At 37.6% G+C, this 16,519-nt stretch overlaps 2 protein-coding genes across 4 annotated transcripts in view; both read left to right on the forward strand.

The window, feature by feature from the left end:
* The window catches only part of OVCH1 (ovochymase 1), a gene marked incomplete at both ends in the record, with an annotated part of 59,711 nt that extends 52,777 nt beyond the window's left edge, over positions 1–6,934 (forward strand). The window contains 1 exon segment of the mRNA XM_081127796.1: positions 6,753–6,934. Coding sequence (XP_080983922.1) covers positions 6,753–6,934 — 182 coding nt within the window.
* Positions 6,935–12,920: 5,986 nt separating this feature from the next.
* ERGIC2 (ERGIC and golgi 2) overlaps positions 12,921–16,519 on the forward strand; it is a 32,315-nt gene continuing 28,716 nt past the window's right edge. For 2 of the 3 annotated variants that reach the window (XM_081128041.1, XM_081128043.1), the window contains exon 1: positions 12,921–13,017. The gene's annotated coding sequence lies outside the window, so the exon portion shown is untranslated. The remainder of the gene's footprint in view (positions 13,018–16,519) is intronic. The other variant, XM_081128042.1, reaches the window with a different exon arrangement.

The following is a 16,519-nucleotide window of genomic DNA, read 5'->3' on the forward strand; positions in this document are numbered from 1 at the left end:
CTCAGTGACATAATAAGTAGAGAAAGTAGGATTTACCCCAAGCATTCTCACTCAAACATTTAACAATCTTGGCCTCTATACTAATGGCAGTCATTACTTTCATACCTTTTGATTCAACATGAGAAAGAACAGTCTAGCAATTGGAACTGTTCAAAAAGAGAAAATGCTTATAAGGTCTATGTCGTATTTTCAAGGCTAGTAATCATATGCCCAGTGTTATTTCAGAAGGAACTCAGTGTTCGATGAAAGATTAAACTAAATGATCTCTAAGTTCTGTATTTAATCTAGTCCCTTACTTCTCACCTAGCTACCACCCACCTTAAACCTACCGATTTTGTGTGTTATCCGTATTTCTAAGTCATTAGTAAATATACTGTACTTGGAAGAACTAAGGATAGGTCCTTTGTCATACCATTAAGATCTTCCCTCCAGGTTAACATTGTATGGCTATTTAATCAGCAGTGAAGCTTCCTAGCCACATAATTATCCAGTTACGTTCTGTATCCTTTCACAGGAACATCGTCAGATACTTTATTACGTGCTTCGCTGAAATCAAGATTCGTTATGCCTACTTCATTTTCCCTAGCCACCATCTAATTATCTCTTCTGAAAATTAAAGTAAGTTAACTTACTGTGGCAAGTTAGGGATTCCATGCTGGCTTCATGTGGCCACTGAGTTATTCTCCAAGTGTTCAGAAACCAGCTGTCTAATAATTAGCTGCAAACTTTTGCTGAGATTTATTTTTATTTAACAAACACAATACTTTATAAATACCAATTCACTTAATCCCATGTATTATTATTTTTATCTCCATTGTGCAGATAAGAAATTTGAGGCACAGACAGAATTTAAATAACTGACCCAAGACCCTATATTAATAAATTGCAGAGCTGGTGGATAGAATCTGCCTGCAAACACTGAGCTGCATTACTTCACTGACAGGTGACCTTGAAAGTTCCCTACAACTCTGTTTTCTCTATCTCCTACCACCCCCCCAAACCCAAATCTCCTTTTTAAACGGAGTATCATTTTCCCATTTCCATTATTTTAAAACTTCTCGGGGGATTTGTTGTTTCTACCCAGATTTCTTTGCCATGGTATATCCCAAAGCTCCCCACCACTTCCAGTTCACCGTACAGTTTCTTTGACGATGAGAATGGTGGGGAGAATCAGATCCCCCTCCTCCCCATATTTCTTTCTTAGCTTTCTCAGATAAAATTATCTTTCAGACAAATCAATCGTGTGTCCTTGTTTTAATTTAGGAGATTTTAATTACAGCATGTACAGCTGAATTACTGCAAATGCCCTGTCACTATCAGAACCACCTGTGCGCCAACTTTTTTGTTTCTGAATGAGGGAAGGAGCCTCACATTTATTCGCTATTTAGGCAACCTGCGTATCGTAGTTTGAGCTTCTGTAACCAAAATTCATAGCCTGAGCGGTTTAAACAGCAACCATTTCTTTCTGAGTTCTGGGGGCTGTAGGGTCCAATATTTGGCATCTGGTGAGAGCTAGCTTCCTAGTTCATACACAGCTGCCTTTTCACTGTACCCCACACGGCGAGAAAGGGGGCTCTCTTACAAGGGAACTAATTCCATTCATGAGGGCTCTACTCCAGAGACACCCAATCACCTCGCAAAGGTCTCATCTCCTAATACCATCACATTGGGGGGTAGGATTTCAACATACAACATACAACATACAGATTTCTGGGAGAGGACACAAGCATTTTGGACCATACGCTGTTTCTCTGTCCACTTACTTTCACCAAAATACCACTTTCCTTATTTTTTACAATCCCAGATGGGTACACAACTATGTATCATTTCATATCAATTGCTAACCCAGCCTTTTCCCTTTGATCTTTTAAAATGTGTTCCCTTTCATTGTTACGGTCAAATCATGAATTCCGTCCTGCAAATCTTGATCCTACACTCTTCATAATAATTCCTTTGTCAATATGAACAGTTTAGGATTTCATATCTCCTCTTTACTGTCTTTTACCTATGTTATTGACAGAAGTCTTTTAATTATTGAGTATTTTTCTCACCGCAGCTCATTTATGTGGCTCCATGGAAGAATTTGTCTTGATATCCAGTGATGCTTACCTGACGGCATTTTAAGACGGATGAGTCTGTGGGAGAAAGAGGTTTTAAACTTATTTTGGAAGATATGATTCAGAAAAGCAATACTGGGATCAAATTGCCAATCAGTGGTAAGTAATTGTTTTTAAATGTTTATTAAAGTAGGCACCGCGTAGGTCTTGAAGTAGAACTGGGAACACTGGTTCAAAGGTCACTGAGGACAACTTCATTTCAAACCACTCCTCAGCGCAGGGAACTTTGGTAGCTGAGATATAGCTACCAAAGTTAATTGAGGTAATAAAGTTAATTGGTGTGTGTGATTTAAGAAATAATGATACACATAAAGTCAATTGCCATTTGAAAGATCCAATGGGGACATTCAAGCTGAAACAAGCAGTTCAGAGTGTTTCCGTGTCTGTTACCATGTCTCTTTGATTAAGTAACCACCCCCCATTCCTGTAAAGGCCCCAAGAGAGAATATTTTAGCTGAACACGTACAAACTTCCCTGCATAAAATAGAACAAATTTAATGATTTTTCTACTGCTCCAACCTACTTTTAAGCCAGAATTTCATTAGTTGTGCTTAAGATCCAAACGCCTCATGAATGTGTTGTTAGGAGATTCTTTTGATTGGAGGATAATTCTGGGAAGAACTCTGATCAACACGCAATGCAAAGTTCTTTTTGACATCAGTTTGTCTTTATTATAAGGGCGTGAATGGGCTCTCCAAAGCGTCCTTGATTTAAACCATAGATGAGTGAGCCTCTCCATTCCATAGGTGTGATTTTTAATCGCTTTAGGATGCTCACCTTATTGACCCTTCGGTCTCCATTGCTCTTCTCTATACATCTTTCTTTCTTTTCTCATCTTTCCAGCTCTACATCTCTAAACTGAACTTTCATTCTCACAGTAAAAATATTTAGTCTGCCTCATTTTTTTTACGCATTCCTTTTTTTGGAAGTATGTTGAATACTAATAAAATACTGCTATGATATACGTGTACAAACAGCCCAAAGTTATAAGACTTACCACATATGGTGTGGATTATAGATGCAGTCAAAATATACAGTAAGACAGAAAACCGTAATGCACTAAAAACATGTTTGACTAAATACCTTTTGTGGGTTTTTTCTAAGAACTAGGATAATTTTGAAGAGTGTGAAGAGTTTTGCATATTTTTTGAAATATGTGTCTAAGAGGAGGAGAGAACCCATGTTTTATACATATCTGAAAAGAAAGTTGAAGTGAGCTTTGATATAAGTATTGAATTAATGAACCAGCCCACTCTATTAGGAACTTTTTGTTTTAAAATAGATTTCTGGCGTAAAAAATGAAATTTTGAGTAAATAACAAACGAGCATAGTTTATAATTCTTAAATTATATGGCTATGGAGAAATTTAGTTTTCTTGATATTTGAGGAAATACTTAAATAAGCGTCTTGTTTTTAATTTCCTAGCAGATTCCTTTTTAAATCTGAGAATGGAGTAAACATATTGCTAGAAATTTTCCTTATGCATTTCCTTTATGTATACACTGTATTTTGAATACATGTAGTATAAAGTATTTTGATATGTCTGCATTTGTTATACTGGGATAACAAATAATGCCACAGAAAGAATAATGTCCAGTAATGTCATAATTAAGTGCAATATTCTTATTTCTTTTTTAAAAATTGATTTATGTTCCAATTTGTCTAAAGATGTGTATATTAATGCTTCAGTTAACTTTACTGATTTTTGCTCATTTTAAGAATTCTAGTTTTGAACCTACAAAAGAAATGAACACCTCTATTCTGAGATTTTAATAGATTTTCGTAAGTATTCCTATCTAATGTTTTGCTGTTACTTTTCTAAGGAATGACAGTAGACAATGATACAGGGAGATGTCTAACTCAAGACAGATGTGGGATTCCAGTTGTTGACCCATTTGTAGCAGAAGAATCTGAGAGAAATACCAATGTGCCATCAGCCGCGCTTGGAGAGCCCAGGGTGGTTGGTGGCACAATGTCGTGGCCCTGGCTGGTCAGTCTGCAGCACCAAGGGCATTACTGCAGAGATGCTCTGATTGCAAAACAGTGGGTCCTGACAGCTGCACACTGTAACTTTAGGTGTGTGCCTGTGTGGTGCAGGGGGTGCTGGAGCTCTTTGGGGATCCCCGGGTGTTCTCTGCTCTCTCCATGTCACAAGTAACTTTAAGCATCAACCTCCCATTTGCAAATGAATGAACATACTGTATTAGGTTGCTGAAACTTTCTGGGCTTCACTAATACACTTAGAACTAATTGGTTTTAATTTTAAAAGCTGCTTCCTGCTTTTAGGTGTAATTTAGTTAATAAGCAACCAACAATGCTCCCTTCTCTTTCCTCCGCTATAAAATGGAGATAATGATGTCTCAGCACTTTCTCACCAGTCTCTTAACACCATACCTAGAGCATAGGGGTTGCTCAAATGTGGATTTCTTTTCTCCTTGCTCTCCTGTTCTAACTTGTCTTTAATTTTATCTGAATCTTGGTCTCAATGTAATGTGGAAATACCTGAAAACTTCTTCCTCGGAAGTGTTAGCTTGATGCTTTTCATATCAGACTTGCAGTAGAGATCATGACACTATCGCTCAATGTCCCATAGCTAAGTGAGTAGATGTACTGTCTTCAGTGTCTCTAAAATAACTTGGAGAGCAGAAATCTTCAACAAATCAAAAACTCATTTACTTTACCATTCCCCAACTCTTACTCTTAAATCATAAGAAGGCATCCTTATTAAGGCAGTTTTCAGACTTTCATGTACTCAAAATTACCCGGGGAGTTTGCTATAAATGGAATCTTAGAATTTTAATGCTGAATTTTGATTTTATGAGTTATGTCTGGGATTCTGCATTTTAAATGTACATGCCATGGTCCTAGAGGGTATTATGCTAAGTGAAATAAGTCAGATAAAAAAGACAAATGATTTCACTTATATGTAGAATCGAAAGAGCAAAATAAATGAACAAAGAAAATAGAAACAGACTTATAGATACAGAGAACAGACTGATGGTTGCCTGAGGGGAAGGGTGTTGGGGGCTGGGTGAAAAAGTTGAAGGGATTAAGAAGTACAAATTGGTCATCACAAAATAGTCATGGCAATGCAAAGAACAGCATAGGGAATATAGTCAATAATATTGTAATAACTGCGTACAGTGCCAGGTGGGTACTTGAAATAACAAGGGACCACTTTGTAAAGTATATGGTTGTTTAACCATGTGCTGTATACCTAAAACTAATACAAAATAATATTGAATGTGTACTGGAATTGAAAAATTTTTTTAAAAAGAGGAATTGAGGGATAGAGGGTAAGGATAATGGTAAGGTGAGATCAAAGGACCGGGGAAAATTGTAACAGCAAAGGCTTATAAGATCTTTAGTGTTTAGAGGAGTGCTGACATCTGGACACTAAAGGAACTATGCTGGAAAGGACCATCTAGTTAGATATTAAAGTCACCAAGACTTATATATAACAGCGATAATGTTGGAGATGGTGACAGTGAATCAGGAGCTAATCTCTCAAGGCCTGAGGACTGAGCATGGAGGGGAATGCAGGGTGTGAAACTCAGAGCAGAGGAGCAAGGAGAGGCATCGCACTAGCAGGTCTAGTTTTATGAGCTATACTTACATCTCCTGAGTTAAGATTAATCTCTTTTCTGTAACTTAGCTCTCTCTCCTAAACTCTGGACACTTCTTTAAAGGAGTATATAAAATAAGAGCAAGTTTTGTTTTACAAAGATTTAGTTGATGCTTTTGTGAAAAAAAAAAAACACACAAAACTTTTTTTAAATCAATCAACATTTTTAATCAATAAAAATACTGACTTTAACCTATCACTCCAAGATACTTTTCAGCTTTATATTCAACAGTATAGCCAACCGAGTTATACCTCAAAACCTTTAACATATTTTGGAAGGAAAACTGTTATATGTTCACTTTTTATAATTTACATATGATTGTTTATTTTGTGTTGACATACATACCAGAGGCCATTTTTTGTGTGTATTTACTGGGAACTTAAATTATTTGCCTGATAAAGAGACAAATAAAAAATAAACAAATGCACATGCCAGATTTAATGCATGTAGTCCTGACATTTCTTTGAGAAACATTGTATTAGACCAGTAGAGTAACTATAGCTTTCAGTGACCATTTTATAAAAATGTAATGTAATCTATATTATTATGATTCTAATAATATTAGAATTATTACCTTAAGGCATCATGAATCTTAATCATCAAAGAGATCATTTTATTTAATGTTATGAAGGCAAGAAAGTAGATATTTTAAATTTTTCCTCAAGGATTTAATGAGAAACCCTCATTTTCTAAGCATTCAAGGTAATAGGTTGTAATGTTCATTAGAAATTGCCTGGCTTGAGGGGGCAGGTGGAGGAGGGTATGGGGAGATAAATGGTGATGGACAGAGACTTGACTTGGGGTGATGAACACAGAATACAATGTACAGATGATGTGTTGTAGAATTGTGCACCTGAAACCTATATAATGTTGTTAACCAGTGTCACCCCAATAAATTCATGAAAAAGGAAAAAAAAGAGGAAATATTAAAAATATATAGTTTTAGTGATTTTGAAAAATTATGGCTTTAGTAAAAGTGGTATCTATTCTCCCACTTCCTTTTTTTAAGACAAGTACTGTCACGGGCGTAGAAGTTACCTGGAAGTAGAAGTTACCTCTGGAACACAGGAAAGAGCGATGCGGTACGTGTGCAAGCTGTGTACACTCACCCTGGCGTCACAGTTTCCTCCTATTGATGACCTTGCCTTGTTGCGTTTGGACAAGCCTGTCGAACTAGGTCAGTCCGAATAACTCTCTTCCATATTTTCAACTCTGCCACATAGTTTGTATCTTTCATCTTGCTTACAAGCGCTGTATGTACTTTTGACGTCAAACAATTATTTCAGAGCTTTCTCATATTCTAAGGCATTTTCTCTCAAAGCTGAAGTACCTACATAAACATTTTCCTTTTCTGTGTTTTTAATTAATGGAGGTCTAGAGAAAATGTCAAAGAAATACATTTTTAACTTTGTTCTATTTATTCTTCTGAGACTGTTGTATCCTATGGGGTTAAGCCAAAAACTTAGGAGTTTGAACCACCAGATGTTCAGTTTTCTGTACCTTCATGGCTTAGTACAATTTTGCCTTTTTAAATGTTTATTTAAACCATTGCTCCCGTGAAAGTGTTAATCTGACTCTGTCACCTAGTCGTCAGGCAACCTTGGACAGGCAGGTGATATAATCGTTCTGAGCCTCAGCTTTATCATTCATAGAAAGGGAATTACAATAACCCACCTACCTACTTAGCACAGGCGAACATTTCCAGCGAAGGCGTACTGGGGGCAATGTAGGTAAGGCCTGTGGATCGTCCCCCACCTCATACGGTGCCTTCACTCCAACTCTCTCCTGTGTTTCTGTGCTCTCCAGCTCTTCCTCTGCAAAGAGCCTCACCTCGCTTATGTCTTTGCCATGCATCCACCCTGCAAACTCCAGTCATGGCTCAGTTCGCCGTTTGCTTTTTGTGCTTTTATAACCGAGTCAGTGAGAGCATCTAGAGCTTTTTAACCTGGGCTGTGCATTACAATTCTTTAGGTTGCTTTAAAACAAAACAAAACAACACTATAGGCCAGGATGCATTTTGGACCATTTAATCACAATCTCAGGCCTGGAGACCTGGCATCAGGCCTATTTTTTTCTCTTTATCCTGATTTAAAAATTTGTTTTCATTAGACTTTCTATGTTGAGATTGTTGTAGATTCACATGCAGTTGTAAGAAATAATAGAGACACTAGTGTACATGTTATCCAGTTTTCACCAATGGTGACATCTTGCAGGATATTGACATTGATGCAGCAAAGATACAGAACATTTCTGTCACCACAAGAATCCCTACTGTTGCCCTTTTATAGTTAATAAATTATGGTACCTCGATCTGAATACTGTGTGCTACTAAAAACGAATGATTAGGTAGATCTATATGCAGTGATATGAACAATGTAACCATAGGCTAGTAAATAAGAAAATCAGAACAAGAAAAATGACCAGTTAAAAAAATATGTTGGTAGAGGGAGGAAAAGTTTTATTTTAGCTTCAGGAAGTTTGGCAGGAAATGATATGATAGACCAATGACTATCTGTGAAGGCAACATAAGATTTGGAGCAGTTGGCACATGTGTGGAGAGATGAGTAGGACAAAAATAGACAAGTTACACAAAGAGTTATGTGATTTCATTAAGAGATAGCAGTAAAAATAGAGGACAAGTCATTTTTAAAATGGCCTAGGACAGCAGGTATGCTGAAGCATGAAGTATGTTGCAGTCTGGCCAGGAATGAAGTGAAAGAGCCTGGACAACAAACACAGGAGCGCTGCATTCGGTGCCTTGTGCGTGTCATGTATATGCACATGGGCACACATACACATATAAACGCACGATATTTATGTGTAAACAAATTTGGCGATAAGAAAAAAAGTAAATGTTTAAATGTATAATGTATAAATATAGCTTGTAGTATGCCTTTATTAGCTGTAAAGTTAGATATAAAGTACTTAATAGCTATATAATTACTTAAAAGGTTTAAATTGCTACAAATGCGGTTTCCCCCACTCCTCATGTAATATAGTTGAAGAAAAAAAGACGATTATATTCTCCTCCACTGTCATCTCAAATTCAACAATGTGATGTCCTGGACGCACTTGGACAAAAAGGCAGACACATTTTAAAAAATGGTTGTGGGTGAAAAACTAGGAGCCCCACATCTCAGCGTAGGGCACGTGTTTCCAGTGTCCTAGGAGGATGTGGGACTCCCTGGAGCCAAGTGGTAACCCATCAGTTGGGATGATCCCTTCTGCGTAATTAACAGATGTCATCTTCTGGAAGACTCATTTATGAAATTAACATAAATGGGTACTAAAGGTCAAAGTAGATATTTCAAGAGTCATCACTGAAAAGCAAACAATGTTAATATCAACCCTAGGGACTCAATGATATTTGCCTCTTTCTTTCTCATCTTTTTGATTAGGAGAGTTTGTATCTCCAAGCTGTTTGCCAGTACACTACTTTCCAGATGTATGACTGCTGGATGGGGATTCACTGAACCACATCATGAATATATTCACTGCCTCTTCCAAGATTAGAATCCAAACAAATACACGTGAAGTCTGAATATACTCTCTATTCATTTTCAATTGTTCTGTATTTTTAATAGAAATGATTGTAGAAAAAGTCTTTTTCCTAATGGATTTAAAGGTGACTGCTTGGGTTTTAGGTCATCATATTTATTGATGTTAGTTCACTGATGAGAGTTCATTGCTACTTGTAAAAATTTGTGTTGGAGAATATCTAGTGATTTTATTGATTAATACATATTTGTGTGTCTCATTTATGTGTAATTACTCCCCAATTGTACTGTGAACACATGCACTCACACAAACAATTGATTTCATAACAGTACACTACTACAGTGAAAATCCATACTTGAAGATATGCGCCTATTCCTGAAGATATGAGACATTTTTCTGAAATGATAGGCAGGTAAAAATGGTAAATAAGTGTAAAGATGGTGTGAAAATGACTAGTCCATATAAAGACCAAACCCATAACTCTGGTCTCATTTCCACTGTATTCTACAACTGAATTGACAAGTTACAAATAAATACCCAATAAACTAAAGACAAAGTCACAATTAAATTTCAGTTGCCAGCTGCCAGACTGGGTCAGCGCTTAAACATAATGTCTGTTAGGCAAAAGTCAAGTCAAAAGAATGAGAACACCCTGAAAGAAATGGAAGAAAGTGTGGATTTAATGTGTAAAATATGAATTGTATTGTTTGCTTTATCAACAACTCATTTGGGTGTAAACTTTGTCTTTTTCCTTCTATAAAATATTATTTTTCTATCTTATTAGGACTGTCCTAAAGGCAAAATGTCCCACATAAAATTTTTGTTGTTGTTTTTGTTGTATAAGCCACTGTGGAGTAATAATATCAGGTTTTTGTTGTTGTTGTTTTAACCAACCACCTAACAGCATCATTACATTGCTGAAAGGAAAGAATGAGTGGGATTTAACCTTTGAAGTCTATCTATAATATAGGGCTATTTTTGTTTTATCATTTAAAATCATTTGCCTAGGTTAAATGTGTTTTTATTCCTTTTCTACTAGAAGATGAATTTCCTAAAACTGTGCCGCAGACAGAGGTACCATTGATCAGTAGTACATCTTGTCGAAGCTACTGGGGACTGGATATTAAAAACACCAATATATGTGGAAGGGCCACAGGATCATCCTCATGCATGGTGATTCAAGGATTGCATTGATGAGTGTAGGAGTTTGCTTCTCACTGTTGTCTCATGAATGGGTATTTGCTGACAATAAAGAGGTATAAATGTATGGTACTTTTAAAATGAAAAGTGAGAAGATTAAGTACATTGCTAAGTTGATGTGCCGTGATTGTTAATTTGATACGTGAAGTGAGCTCAGGTCTCGGAAGGAATTACTCATTCATTTGCTTAGTTGAACTATGTGAAATTGATGATATCCAACTGTTTTGACCTACAAAAATGATAATTTTTGACTTCATAGCTGAATTCGGTAGCTCAAAGTACCTACTTCTAGTAGCATTAAAGATATAAAGATGTTTTCATGAAAATCGAAACTATCATTTAGCCATTGTATTTAGTAGATGCTTGAAATTTTCTGCATGGCACACTTTATTGTCAGCATTGACTTAATTCGTGCTCAGTGTATCTTTTAGCCTCTCCTTGAAAATATAGATTTTGATATGATTCAGATATCTGTAACATCTGCCAACTACCTGAATGGCTTTGGTTCCCTATGTTGTTGTGAGTAGAAATAAGAGATGGAAGAGTGACAGGAACTGTCAGATCATCCTCTCCAGTTGGGGTTAGCCTCAACCATAGGCCGTGCAGCCAGCAGAACTTCTCTCTGCTGGTTGCGGGGAGATTCTGGAAGACCACTGCCATGCAGCCAGGATGGGCAGTACAAGCTCATTGGTACTGTGAGCGCCGGAAGCAGTAACTGCCATCCCACCACACCCACGGTCTTCACCAGAATTTCTGCCTACAGAGACTGGATCACATCCATCACTGGAGGAGAGGCATGATCACAGAGATAGTAGCAAGGCTGAGCTGTGTTATAAATGGGAAAGAACACAACAGTACACCTAGTAAATGACTCTTGTCAGTACTGAAAAACTCATGTCACTTCCCCCAACCTTGTATTGAGGAACTTGGATTTGGTGTGTTTCAGACGTTCAGTGTTAAACATTGGTCACAGAAAGTTAATGCTGCTTCATGCCTCCTGGGAATTTACAATCTGAAATGTCAGTAAGTTTATATCGAGTGTACCCTGTATATGTCATAGTTGAATACCATAATATACACTTTTATAATTTTTCTAGCTTAGTAAACATTGGAAGACATGAAGGGAAATGTTTATTCAGTCCATAAAATTATTAATTTTATTCACACAAAATACCCTGCACACAGTTAGATAGGAAAGGTCCCTGTAAGTTTCACAATTTCAGTGAGCAATGGACATTTCAAAAATTATTTATCAGGCTTATCACTTGATTTTTAAATGTTTAGATAAAATTTTAGGATATCTCAATTGTTTACAAAACATTTAATTTATCTGTACCTCTTTCTCTAAGCTGCAGCCAGGAATTAGGGGGCAAGTAACTAAGTCTATGATGTCTACACTATGCTGCTGCTTAAAAATGTAAGGGAGGTAGAAATAAATCAACTTAAAAGTTGATTTAAAGTATTTGGACTAATCCTGACAGGAAAGTCTGGAAATGAAATTGCATCAGTGGAAACTATTTGTCCTTACATTCTAGGATAGTTTTCAATTTTGTAAAATTTAATATTTCAATAAATGTTAATTCACTAAGTAAAAGGGCAGTTTAGTGTTGTGGTCAGTATTTCTCTGCCTCTCCCAATTACGTGACTTTGGGTTTATCACTTAACTGCCACTTCACTCTGTTTCCTTATTTATGAAACAGGTAAGTAACGGCATTACCTTACACTATTAAATGAGATAAGGCAAGTAAAGCATTTAAAACAGTACTTCCTGGGGGGGGGCAGTGCTTACTGTATAAGTATCAGTCATCAATACGCCTTTCTAAGACTTCTCTGGTCAATCAATCAGAAAATTAAAATCTCAAGTGTTTGACTGGAAAATCAGATAACAGATGGGCTTACTCTCAAATAGCTCCCGTTTGACCTTTCTTTCTCTTACCTCTTACACTGCGAGGTGTTAGGAAAAGATGAAGTAAGCTCTCAAGAAATATTTGACTGCATAGTACGTATTGGCAATAAAAGGGTGAAAAAGATGTGCTTTCTTAAAGAGCATACTATCTGGAAGACAAAAACATTGAACAAATAATTAAAAGCGTTAGGTATGTCTGGAAAAGGAAGTTTAAATATTCTCAACAGGGGAAAATGCGGAGGCAAAGCCAGGGAACGAGGAGTTTTGAGGAGTGATACGCATTAGGATTGCAAATTGTAAATCCTGCGCTCAAGTCTTTCATCAGAAATGAAGTACGAGGAGTTGGGAGAAATTGGTTCTGCGATGTCTAAGTGTCCGTCAGAAGGTAAATCTATCTTCCTGGAGAAGCCGATTCCTTACTGGCCACGTGGTTACACCCAAAATAAGTTTCCACCGCTGTTCCGTGTGGCCACGCCCCTCTCTTGACCACGCCTCTTGGTTCACAGTACACTGCGTCAGCAAAGGGCGTATCGCGAGAACTCTACATTGCCTCCCTCAGCCTTTTTCCGCGGTAGTAGTCATTTTGTTCTCGCGATATTTCCTGGTAACCGGGAACCCGGGCGACCCGGGCTCTGTGAAACATGGCGGTCGGCTGGGTCCGAAACACAAGGTAAAACACTGAAACCCTGCCGGGTGCTGTTCTCTCGGTTGTTCCAGGGCTGTTCCGGGCGTGAATGTAGTTAAGGGGGCTGAGAGCCTGTCGTGGAGCTGGCGCCCTGTCTTCATCGCTCTCCCGTGGGGAGCGAGCGGGACCCGGGAGCCGCTCCGCTTCCCCGGGGGCGTTACTGGCAGGACCCTGGGCAGCGCTAGCCTGGGAGCTCCCCTCTCCCCGGCGCGGCTTCTCTGAGCTATCCTGCAACTTGAAGGAGTTTAGGTGCTTCCCCGATAGCTGCTGACCCCGACCTCTTGTTTCTCACAGTTCCCGGTGCCCTGGGGGGCGCCTCCGGTCCGCAGGCGAGAGGGTCCCGCGTTGTGAAGACCATATGGGTCAGGTCCCGGCCCTCCCGGGTGTCGGGCTCCCCACCACCATTCAGACAAATACCAAATTCTTGGCAGCAAGTTGCTCCCTCTTTTTAAGAACTACTGAGGTCTTGGCCTCACCTGGAAGGAGAGTTTCGCACCTCGCTTGGATTAAAAAAAAAAGGGGGGGCAGGGCTGGGCGAGATGTTATGAGAGAGACAGGTCCGAGTGTCACGACTTTTCTTAACCTTCGAGGATTAAGAAACCCTTGGAAGGTGATTTGCCAATTCGTGGTAGAGAATAAACAGCCTGGGTAAAGGTAGTATCTAGAGTTGAAAGATCATTATTTGAGATCATATAGTTAGGATTTAGTGCCCTCCAGACAACGCAAAGTTACATCGTAATATCTGTTAAAATGTTGCAAGACTGGCTTTCAGAAGCAATTAAATAGTTAAAACAGGATTTAGTCCTATGTTGGAAGTTGTACTTTCAATATTTCAAGTAATTACTTAGCCTGATACTTGGAACTCTAGTATACAGCCATTATAAAGAAAGAAGTCAGGCTTGTTCACTGAAGAATTCAGGACGTAAACTGGCTTAATTCATTTGCTTATCCATATATTTAAATTGGTGCCATTATTCCAGTTCTCTTAGAGGTAAAAACGAGAAAAATTCGATGGCTTGGGAGTTAGGCGGGGGAAGGGAAGGAGTTTCTTTCTTTTTGAAAATAAAGTTTACCACACAACTGAGTATTTGTAGAGTATTTATAGTGACTGGAGGGTACAAATCATAAAAATAAGTCAAGCTTGAAAGATCTCTCAAAGGAAATCAGGCCTATTCGGGTACAGCAACAAAAAAGAATTAGAAAAAAAAAATTTATTTTCTTTGGGAGTTAGTCATTTAATTGAAGGGAATAGTGATTTTATTTTTAATAGAAGTTATTTTTATGCAAGTCTCTTCCTGCTACTAATCCTAGTTAACAGTTTTTCAGTATTCTTACTGTCTATTAAATGTCATAATGTGCAAATTAATCTCTTTGTGCCTTAGTTTCCTTATCTGCAATATGGGTGTAATAATAATGCCTAACTCATGTGGTGATTGATATGGATTAAATGAGTTAAAACATGCAAAGCATTTAGAACAATGCCTGGCATACAGTTAACATTCATTATGTGTTAGCCCTTGTTATTTAAAAAACTTTTTTCTAACTTCTGCGGTTTCTCACAAAATGTTGCTTTGGTACTTAGTCAAAATACAGACTGAAGAAGACTTTTTTTTAAAAAAAGTTTCTTTCTGACACCCAAATTATTGGAATACTCTCCATTTTATAAGGTTAATATGTCTTTCCACTCCATCTTCCATTTGCTTGCTTTCTTAAGCTGTTATCCTCTCTAAGCTAAAAATGCCTCCTTTCTACTACTCCCTGTAGTCTTATTGCAGCCTGATCAGCACTATTGCTCTGTAAGTGCCTTGTTAACCCATTCTCCTTGCTTTGGGGACATTCATTCTATTGTAAATAATATTTCATGTTTCCCTGACCTTTTCCTTACTGTTCCTCATACTTCTTTACTGTAGTTTTATACACTTTTATTGAGTAGTTGCTATAGTCAAGCCATTCTTTGAGGTGGATATTTGTCCTTGGTTCACATTGTTACTGGGCACTTTTGCTACTTACTATGTTGTAATCATTCTGTAGTCTCTTTTCTTAACTTTTATTCTATTAATTTGTATCATCCTTAGTCTATTCATGTTATTAACTAATCTCATATATTCTCCCACTTTCCTTAAAGGCTTTAACATAATTCTCAAATATCCTACAAATATTTGCATTTCTTTTGAGTATTAGAAAGAAGCATTTGTTGAATGTCTCTCTTTTTTTAACTTTTCTTTATCGATTTCAGGGAGAGGAAGGGGGAGAGAGAGAGAAACATCAGTGATGAGAGAGTCATTGGTAGGCTGCATCCTGCACACCCCCTACAGGGGATCAAGCCAGAAACCTGGGCATGTGCCCTGACTGGGAATCGAACCTTGATCTCCTGGATCCTAGGTCGATGCTCCACCACTGAGCCACGCCTGGCTGGGCGAATGTCTGATTTTTTTTATCTTGAGTAAAAACTGTGAGGTAACCACTATTTCCCTCTCCCTCCTTTTAAAATACAATGATAATAGAGGTTTCTGAGAAGTTGAGGATCTTCCCAAATTTGTCACACAACTAATAAGTGCCTAGGTAGTAACCCAAATGTTTCTGATCACAAAACTCATATTTATACTGTCTTACTTGGCTTCCAAGTAAACCTTTTTAATCACTTAGAAGGTTATTAGATTTATTTGAATTATATTATGGTGAATAATTTTAAAAACATAACATTTACCTAAGCCTGTAAGTTTTAAAGTAAAAGGAATAAGTACTTCTTTTGGATATTCCAGTGTTTGTAAACTGAAGCTAAGCTATCTTTCATAAAAACATTTTTATCGTTATGTATTTTAATGCAATTAAGTAATTTAAAATTACAGCTAAGTTGTAGTTTTGCTTTTCCTTTCTGAAGTTCAGTGTTAGTCTGGATAATATTTGTTCTGTTTCCTTTCTCATTCTTATTAAAGCCTTGTTTTAATTTTATAGGGCTACTGTAACAAATTACCATACACTGGGTGGCTTAAAAATATAGAAATTTATTCTCTTATAGTTCTGGAGGCTTTCAGACTGAAGTCAAGGTGTCAGCAGGGCCATGCTCCCTCTTACAGCTCTAGGAAAGAATTATTCTTTGCCTCCTCTAGCATCTGGGCAATCTTTGGCACTCCTTGGCTTGTAGATGCTTCTAATCTCTGCCTCTGTTTTTACGTGGTATTCTCCCCCATGTGTCTGTGTGTCTTCACATGGCCTTTTTAATTTTAATTTTAATTTTTGCTTTTTTCTTTATTGGACACTTTGTAGATTCACCTCCCATGGTTTTCTTAATAATGACACTAGTCATTGGATTTTGGGCCACTCTAACCCAGTATGATCTCATCCTAACTGATTACACCTTCAGAGACCCAAATATTTCCAAAGAAGGCCCATTCCCAGGTGCCGGGGTTAGGATTCCAATATATCTTTTTGAGGGACACAGTTGAACCTATAGCATGTCCATATGTATTAACCAATTAAATATTTC

The sequence above is a fragment of the Miniopterus schreibersii genome, assembly GCF_964146895.1.
Source record: "Miniopterus schreibersii genome assembly, chromosome: 2".
NCBI lineage: Eukaryota > Metazoa > Chordata > Mammalia > Chiroptera > Miniopteridae > Miniopterus > Miniopterus schreibersii.